This window comes from Hyposmocoma kahamanoa, unplaced genomic scaffold (genome assembly GCF_003589595.1).
Source record: "Hyposmocoma kahamanoa isolate Upper Pololo Valley unplaced genomic scaffold, ASM358959v1 144277, whole genome shotgun sequence".
NCBI lineage: Eukaryota > Metazoa > Arthropoda > Insecta > Lepidoptera > Cosmopterigidae > Hyposmocoma > Hyposmocoma kahamanoa.
Window position 1 is genome coordinate 2,244 of NW_020653514.1, and position 10,451 is coordinate 12,694.

The 10,451-nt window shown below is 36.4% G+C and overlaps 1 protein-coding gene across 1 annotated transcript; it reads left to right on the top strand.

The window, feature by feature from the left end:
- Positions 1-8,201: 8,201 nt before the first annotated feature.
- LOC113240511 lies at positions 8,202-10,101 on the top strand. Its single transcript, XM_026477841.1, has 2 exons — positions 8,202-8,462; positions 9,596-10,101. Exons 1-2 carry the CDS (start codon positions 8,394-8,396, stop codon positions 9,980-9,982), a joined length of 456 nt encoding a protein of 151 aa, XP_026333626.1. The 5' UTR covers positions 8,202-8,393; the 3' UTR covers positions 9,983-10,101.
- Positions 10,102-10,451: the final 350 nt, after the last annotated feature.

Consider the following 10,451-nt stretch of genomic DNA (forward strand, 5'->3'; position numbering starts at 1 on the left):
ATGTGACTCCGAAACGCGATTCGTCTTTTGTGTATTAAGTATTTATATATTATTAATCCGTTGGTATAATTTGTTCTGATTATTATTGACATTAAATTGACAACGATAATACAAATTTTGTTTAATTACATTATTTTAATTTGTCGAAAAACTAAAATAATTTAGTTAATCCATTGACTTACAGGTCAATGAGTTAATCACATAAAATTATAAGTATAAAGAAGAAGAAAATGTATGTGGTGTAAATTCAGAACGCACTCAAATTTAACTTACTTTATTAATATTTTCTTTAATCATATCATGCAATTGTATTGACTCAATAAAGATCATTATTGTTATAACAAAGATTTTTCTTGAACTCGACTCAAGGTCGGATATTCGGATCCAGGTCAGTCCTGGATCCGAATATCCCAATAACAGAACCGCACCAGAATATTAGCCAAATATTCTAGTTGGGTTGTGTTATTCTGATGGGATGAGTATGAAAACAATAGTAGTAGTAAAGCTCCTTGTGAAAGACTTCGTTCAGGGAAGTACTGCCACCTTACCTATTTCTGCCGCCAGCAAGTAAAAACGGCATTACTGTGTTCCAGTTTGGAAGGGTAAGAGTGCTGATGAATTAAAGGCCCATGGTACTTGTCAACTTATGTCACAAAGTCAAAAAATCATTTAAGGGGCAATGTATACGCTTCTATAACAAGATTCCGGTTGATGTACAAAATTTGCCTTTCACGAGGTTTAAAACTATAGTGAAACAAAAACTTTATACTAAAGGTTATTATACAACTTCCGTGTATCATCATTTGTGCCTCAACATAACTTTGGCAGAATTAAAGGAGCGTCGACAGGAGTTGGAGCACACTTTGATATGTCCCACTTACTGTAACACAACAAGGCGTCCAAAAAATGATGATACACCGATTCGTGGGCAAATCCGTCCACCCACAATGGACGAAGCAGTAGCAACCACGGTTGGTGAAGGTCAGGGACATTGGAATAGAACAACCCAATTGAGGAGTGATGCACCAGTCACCGAAGACACTTTGCGCAGTATTTTGGAGACTTTTAAGCAGGAAATGGCGGGAACAATTAAACAGGTAGTTTCCGATGTTGTAGCACAAAGATTGAGTGAAGTGACTAAACAGATTTCGGAATTCCAAGATTCATTGTCTTTCTTGAACGACCAACACGAAGCTCTGAAACAGCTTCAACAGGAAGGTGTAAAAGTTATTGCAGAGCTTCAGAATGAAAACTTTAATTTGCAATCCACTGTCAGGGATTTAACAACTCGTCTGACGTTGGTAGAACAATTTCAACGAGAAAGTAATGTGGAGATTAATGGTGTTCCTGAACATCGAAGCGAGAATCTTGCTAATTGCTTAATGCAACTGTGTAAGACTGTTAAAGCCCCGGTTATTGACAGTGACATAATGCAGGTTACGCGTGTGGCAAGGATGAATAAAGAAGACAAGCGACCTCGTACAATCGTCGCCAAACTGCGAAGCCCTCGCCAACGGGACGAACTGCTAGCTGCGGTTCATAACTTTAATAAAACTAACCGTGAAAATAAGTTAGGATCGCATCATCTTGGCTTAGCAGGAAATAATGCTCCGGTTTTTGTAGCTGAGCATCTAACGCCTGCTAACAAATTTTTGCACGCCGCAGCAAGAAAGAAAGCCAAAGAAATGTCCTACAGTTTTGTATGGGTTCGTAGTGGACGAATCTACGTAAGAAAGGACGAGATAAGTCAGGCGTTATTAATTCGTAACTTGGATAGCATCAAAATGATTAACTGATCTAGCATGTAATTTTTATTTTTTTTTATTTTTCTATATTTAACCTATCAATGTTGTGGTATTTTTACTCTATAATAATGGTTACTATATACTATCAAAATACTCGTGGTTTAAGAACTAAAACCAATGATTTGTATGGTAATATTTTACAATGCTCATACGATATAATTGTTTTTACCGAAACCTGGCTAAATTCAACTATATCTGACAACGAATTATTTGACTCAAGATATGTAGTTTATAGAAGGGATCGCCAGTTAAGTGCCCAACGTCGTAAGTTGGATGGAGGGGGTGTTTTGGTGGCGGTCTCGCGTAAGCTGCAATCCAGTCGATTATTTCAATACGAAAGTGAATGTGAAGAAGTTTGGGTGTCAATTGGTGTTAATATTGACGGAGTGTTCAAAAATGTTGTACTTTGTGCTGTGTATATTCCCTCACCACCTAAGTGTGATGTATTTAATTGTTTTCTTGATAATGCCAGTAATGTCATGAACTTGGTGGGTGATGTTATTATAATGGGAGATATGAATCTCGGTGATATTAGATGGTCGGATGTAGATGACAGCTACCACGTGTTGCCTTATAATTATCACAGTGTAATGGAAAACGCTTTGATAGATTTCATGTATGTTAACAACCTCTATCAATTCAACAACATTCGTAATCAAAATGACAGGGTCTTGGATTTGGTTTTTAGTACTATGATTTATGGTAAAGTTAAATCCCCACTTGACTTACTCAGTAAACAAGATCTACATCACCCCTCTATTTTATTTACAATTGATAACGTTGGCGTTTCCATGTTGCGTAGTAAACCATATACCAATTATAACTTTTTTAAAGCTGACTATAATGTTATTGCTGGGGAACTTGAAAATATCGACTGGCATTCCGAATTTCTTGAGTGCGGCACGACCGATGAAATGGTTTCTATTTTTTACAAAATCTTACGAGGTCTGATTGAGCTTCATGTACCAAGGTTTAAAATCAGGAAGTCTGAGCACCCACCTTGGTTTACTATTTCTCTAATTAAATTGCTAAGGGAGAAAGAGAAACTTCGACTTCGATACCGAAAGTTCAACAACCCGCGTGACAAAATTGAATTCGATCTTCTTCGCGACCGGTGTAACCGACACTTAAATACTTGCTATGTAAATTATAAGCGTAGAATCGAAAACAAAATATCCCTGAATTGTAAGGTTTTCTGGCAATTTATAAATAATAAACGAGAGAATAATACCCCCATTCCGTCTAGTATGTTTCTTAACGATGTTTCCACCGAAGATGGTTATGATATAGCTAATCTTTTTGCTACACATTTTTCGTCCGTATATACTGATTACAGTTCAAGGTTTCATGATGATACCATTGCTTATAAAGACCAACCAGGCCATGTTCTATTCACGGTAAAAGAGGTGTTTAAGAAGCTGACACAACTAGATGCAAACAAGTCCACTGGCCCCGATCAAATTCCACCACTTTTCTACAAACGTACCGCAGCATTACTAGCTCTTCCTCTAACAATTATATTCAATCATTCTTTAGCTAGCGGTACGTTTCCCACTGAATGGAAAAAGGCAAGAATTGTTCCGATCTTCAAAAAGGGTGACCCGCATAATGTAAAAAATTATAGACCTATCGCGATATTGTCCTGTCCGTCTAAGTTATTGGAGTCATTAATATATCCAATAGTCGCACAATATGTAGACAACTATATTACTCCACACCAACACGGCTACCGTAATGGGCGGTCGATTCAGACTAATTTAGTTACTTTTATATCTGATCTGGTACATGAAATCGACAAAGGCCACCAGGTGGATACTGTGTATACTGATTTTAGTAGCGCGTTTGACAAAGTTAATCACTATATACTGTTACAAAAGTTAAAAACTTTTGGTCTAGACATGTATCTCTTGGAATGGCTTCGCTCTTATTTGTCACAAAGATATCAGTCAGTTGTAATAAAGGGCTTTGAGTCTAACGCATATATTGCACAGTCGGGTGTGCCACAGGGCTCTAACCTGGGACCCTTACTTTTTGTTTGCTACATAAATGATATCACATCATGTGTGAAACATTGTAAGTACTCTCTCTTTGCAGATGACTTAAAAATATATAAAAAAATAGAATCCTGTGTAGATATAGCACTGATTCAAAGGGACTTGGACAATGTTGAAGTATGGTGTAGGTCCAATGGAATGGAACTAAATACCAAAAAGTGCTCCTACGTTCGTTACACCAGAAAAATAAATACTTTTCCTTCAACGTACACTGTCAATGATGAACATTTGGTAGAATTACCAGAGGTACGGGATCTGGGTATCATCATTGACAGTAAACTCAAATTTACATCACACATTAATCATATAAGGCCGCCCAAATGTTAGGTTTTGTTAAAAGGAACTCAAGATCCTTTAGTAACAAAACTAAAATTGTATTATTTAATACTCTAGTTCGTAGTCAGCTTGAATATGCTTCTGTGGTATGGAATCCTGCCTATACGGTGCACTCCCAACGCTTGGAATCCGTACAACGAGCTTTCACAAGGCACCTCGCTTTTGATTCACCGAATATTTCCCATAGATGCCCATATGACCAGCGCTTGAAGTTTTTTAAATTAATGTCTTTGCGTGACAGTCGTAGACTTCATGATGCACTATTTCTGCACAAATGCGTGAATGGAACTTTTAAAAGCGACGAGATACTTTCGCGCATCTCACTCTCAGTTCCTTATAATTTACCCCGGAAACCCATCACGCGATTGTTCCATCAACCGGCTTGTAGAACCAATGTCATTGAGCATGCCCCTGTTTCTCGTGTTTGCCACACTCACAATAGTTTTAATGCTGAAATACCTGACCTCGATATATTTTTTGATTCCCTTGCAAAGTATAAGACCAAACTCATGAAACTGTTGCTTGGAACCTCATTGGACTGATTTGTTTGTTTTTCTTTTTCTTTTTTAATTTAATTTAATTTTGTATACTATTTGCAACTTTAATTAGTCTCTGAGAGTTTGTTACTGAATGTTGTGTTCACCTGTAATTGGCTTGTGTATCAGAATCATGTTTACTAGTTTTAAGTTACTTCAATGCTATAATACATATGCTGTTGGTGTACCTATTATAAATAAATAAATAAACTTCTGCGTACTTGGATGACAAAAATCCGTGGTAGTAACTCGTTTAGCTCATGGAGGTAGTCTCGATCTCTGATGTTTCAAATAAAAAAAAAATATTGTAAATGTTATTTACAATGAGCAACCCCTAGAGTTTCTTGCTCATTCTTCTCAGGGGAATCTGCCTTACGAATGAGCGGTAGAGTTTAATATTGTGACGATTTCAAGTGTAATAATGCTTACCTATGAAATAAAGATTATTTTGAATTTGAATTTGAATCTGAATATGTCTCAGGGGTAACAGGCGCAGTGGCAGTGCCCCTCAGATCATTGTAATTTAAAGCTCTGAGTGGCACTGCAGCTGTCATGGACAGGCGTGTAGCTTACCATCAGACGCGCGACTTGTTCGTCCCGTCACTTGATATTATAAAAAAAATATTATTTTATGCTCTCGCCTCCCCCAAGGCCTAAAAAATTAACTTTTGATTGGGAGAGGCGGTACACAGTCGGCCTGGGTCAAGGATTCAAGAACCGGTGAACAACACGTGCCGTATGGAGCAGGACGGCTTTCTGAATTTGTACTATAAGCGACACGCCACAGAAATCCAACCGCCTCAAGCCGTTAGCAAAGCTGACTGAAATTAACCCATTTGCGGACAAAACAATTGGGATTGTTTCAGTGATCACACATGTCGGTGAACTCGTGCGCCGGCGTTTCTCGGTTTCGGCTTTCACGAGACCCTCGTCATGCGGAATGGTAACGTCCATAAGAAATACTTTCGACTAAGATCGATCCAATATCACAATATCAGGCTTATTCGCAGAATAGTCCTGTCTGTGATAATGGATCGATCCCAGTAGATTTTGGTACGGTCATCTTCGAGTATTGGCTCCGGTAATGTGGCATCTAATAACTTGTAATATGGCATCCTCTGTTGCACGAGTCCGTACTTCAGAGCGAGCTCTTGGTGTAATATTTTGGATGCCTGGTTGCGTCTGTGCAAGTGCTCAGTGTTAGCAAGAGGGTAACTACCGGAAACAATATGCCTAAGTGACTCTCCGAGACGGCCACATACCCGACAAATGTCTACGGTACCGTCCTTTGCGTCCATGATGGATAGGTGGTTCGCTCGTTGTGACCACAGAACAATAAATACAAGACTAATGCTTATTTTGCGTGCCACATGTGCAGCTCGTGGAGTTCCGCAAACGCGAAAATTAATAAAGGAGGATTTTGATAAAGATGTAAATATAGACACTATAATAGAAAACGAATTAATTATGTGTACTGGTGACACTAGCTCAGCTGACGATTTTGGTTCGTCTTCAGATAAAAGTGAATAAAAAATTAAATTATGACGCCTTTGGTTTTACTTCAGAGTTTTGCTATATAACTACAGGATGTCCTTGTGAAATCTGCTAATGTAACTCACTACAACAACAAGTAAAGGTTGTCGTTGTGATCATTTAAAATAATTATTATTTATATTGTACTGTATAGTATTTCAATAACCGTTAATCGTAAAGGGCCAAGAGCATGTCAAGCTTGACACTTAAGATTTAAATCCAACTCTATGCCGCTTACGGTAAAAACGGTCCAAAGTACAAAGTGTCAAGCACGCGCATTCAGTTCAAATATTATTATCAAATTATTTTTACAACCAGTAGGTCAAAAGATTATTATTTTTATTTATTATTATTATCTAGTAACATGAAACCGTGCCACTATTACTACAAGGTAACCTAATGCAATAGCGTTATAAACGTTATAAACGTTACGCTCGCATATATCACTAGAACTTTAGGTACATGTACTCTGCCTGTTTCGATCTCTGATAATAATTGTCCTTACCACTAACCGAATAAAGTAAATGAACATGCTGTCACTTTCGGTTTTGCAAATTTAAACCCTTTGTTAAAGTGTAATTATTGGAATATGGAGGGTTTATCGTAACCCTAATATCTGTTCATTAACATGAAAGCCCTTAAGTTCATTCCACTAATGTTGATTTTATGTAATTTTCTGCATTGTTTTGGCATTATTTTCTTTATAAATTAAACTTAATATGCTTAGTATTAGAATTAATGTAAGGTATCGCCATTACAATAGGGATAGAAGTTCACAACATACTTCCCCAGATAATGACGCTTTGCGGACTTAAACTGCCTCAGTGGCTGAACGGTTACCACGCTGGACTGCCACACAGAGGTATCGGGTTCGATTCCCGGGCCCACATAATACATAATGTATTTATCTCGTGCTGGGTTTGGGTGTAATATGTGGTTATCTATGTGTCTGTCCATGGCACCCAGTGTTTGATTATGTGTACCAGAGAACGGAATTCTAGGGCTTTTCACAGAACACCCAGACCAGAAAGGAATATAGAAAGTTCATTTCCCAAATGGTCCTACCTAAATCGTTAGGCCACCGAGGTTATCAACGAATTTAAGAAACAGACGGAAATGGTAGCGTGGTCAGACTCTCATAAGTATGGTAGCCGTCGAGGCCGTTGTATTATTATTATAAATAAAAACCTACAAGTTATTAAAAAGACAACATAATTTAAATTTTATCCTTGTCATATAAAGTCTGCGTGATTGAAATCTACCCTAATTTTATTTCATCAAAAACTAGCAACCCATTAAACGACACTTGAATGCCAAAGGATCCCTTGTCGTGCTGTCCCGCCAATGGGCACCAAGCCTTATTCCATATTACGTTATGTTTTGTCCATTAGAGGCCAAAACATGTTTACACCGCTTAACAATTGAAGCTATCATCGCGAAAGTAGTGTAACCCAAATTTTTTTTTTCTGATATATCACTATAAATGATACAACATAGAAGTACATAATTATTTTATATTTGGATGCTATTTTCGTGTGTAAAAATTATGTCGTTATATATTTTTTAATATAAAAATAATTAAAAATAATTAAATATTTTTTATACTTAAAAAAGAAACATTATATAATATATATCGAGTTCTTAGGTTTTCGCGATTGTTACATATAGAAAATGAAACTATTTTTCCGGATTTAAATCGCGTATATATGTTTTTTCAACCGTGACCATGGGACCTGTAAAGGGCCCGAAACGTCGGTTTGTTTGAAAAAACAAATATACGCGATTTAAATCCGGAGAAATAGTTTCATTTCCTAGATATATAATATATTTATGTACGTACGTACTTTTATATCATTTAAAGTAATATTGTACAAAATAAATATTAATGTTGGTTACGAGTAATATTGTAGAATGTTGGTTATACCACTTTTGCGCCGACTGCATCAATTGATTGTTCAAGAAAATAAGCATGTAATTAATTACCCTTTAACTGAAAGTGTTTATTGATTAAAAAAACATCATAATTATCGTTTGTAAAAATCAATTCCGAACAGTGAAGAATTATAAAATAAGTGGTGAAAAAATAAATAAAGTTGCAGCTGTAACCTACAAAATATTAATTCGTGATAATGCATCTTACACATTACATATCCTTTTTATTTTTGTATTGTTCGCTCGACTGCCATGAACTTTCGGAAGTGAGTATGTATAATGTACTTAGGGGGTACGCAGAGTTCTACATGCTACGATCTTGACACGGATCTTTCACCTTATCACCTAACCCAACAGGAAAAGCGCATTTACATCGCATAGTCCATCGTAGAGAAATTAAAATGGAGAATTTCGATAGCGAAATATTTGTTTGGTAAATAAAAAATTCCTTCTGCATTTGAAATCATAAATGTTTAGAATGCAGTGACAAGTTACAAGCAACATCTATGCTTCTAATTCCACATCAACAAATACACGGAGTTCCTGACCTAGGTATGTGGCAATAACTGCTCGGGGTGTCGACTGTATGCCCTTGTTTATGTAGCAGCCTAAGACCCATTTTCTAGAAAAGCTGAGATAAGATCGGAATTAACAGATCTCATGTAACCTTCAAAACCGAAACGCAATCAAAACCAAAATAATTTTTGTTTACACAGGTAATCATTATTACACTGAAATCGTAACATTGATTAAACTCTATCGCTCATTCGTAAGGCAGATTCCCCTGAGAAGAATGAGCAAAAAACCCTAGGGGTTGCTCTTTGTAAACAACGTTTGCACACATTCAACATTTACAATATATTTTTTTATGTTTTGAAACATCAGAGATCGAGACTACCTTCATGAGCTAAACGGTTATATTATAAATCTGGAAGTCTAGTTATTATTAATCTAGTTATATAATAAATCTGGAAAAATAATTTCAGTTCTTATGTGCAATAATCGCGAAAACCTAAGAACTCGATAAATATTTGTTGTAAACTGAGTGTTAGACTACCCGATTGGTTCAATTCCCATGTGATTGCCCATCTCGGGCATGGTAACCGCTCATCTTCCACGGAAGCAGTTAAATGTAAGAAGAAGAAGTTTGCCAGATATAAGAATAGAATAGAAAATCATTTATTCGACGAAAGCTAAAACATAAAAGAAAAGTTAATAACATTAAAAAAAAGAAGAGAAAAACAGAGTAACAATTAGGCTTGACAAAAACAACGAATCATTATATGCTACTCTGCATGCCCCTCCGAATAGGTCACCACCTCAGCATATTACCCAGCAAATGAGCAGGTGACCCATCTCTTTTTCGAAATTAGTTAAAAACTTGACATATCTATTACAGGAACCTGATACTGGAATAATTGATATCATTGGACTTCCTGACATTGAAACCAAACTTCTGTCCAATAATCAATTGCGTAAACGTACTAAAGACACATCGTGTCCAGGCTGCGTATCCGAAGTTAAGAACTATGATAAACAACTAATAGGAGACTTGATTGATAAGGCACTACACGAACTATACCTAACGGAAAATGTGGAATACTCTCGAGGAAAAATTATAAAAGTAAAATCTGGTGTAGTGGCTGGCATCATATACTACATAACTTTCCAAGCCACTAAAACTGACTGTAAGAAAATGGAATGTCCCATCGCAGAATGCCAGACAGATATAGTACAGAAGGCATGGCTTAATGAAACAAATGTCATATGTGTCGAGTGTAACTGAATCTTGAGAGTGATGGTAATGACAATCGTAATTCACAGTAAAATGTATTTTAACACTGTCTTGATTATACTCTAAATTATTTTCATTGGTTACTTATTCATTTATTTACGTCCCAGACGCATTGTACACACACCACACACCAGCATTATATTTTGTTGACGTGTATTTAGAAGAAACGTTTCGTAATTTGTAAAAAAAGATAATATTTTGTTTTGCATATCTTATCCTTTACTTTTAATCATTATTTCCAGCATTTCAGACTGACTCTTAGTTTATTTTTTGGAATTTAGGAGAAGATACTATTTTTTCTAACACCCGTGTATTTGTTTTTTCAAAGAAAGCAACGTTTCGGGCCGAAGGGCGACCTGTGAATACAGGTCGCACGGTCACATATGACAAATATACGCGATTTAGACCCGAAAAAAACAGTTTTATTTCCTCTAAGTACCTAACAATCGCGTAAATCTAA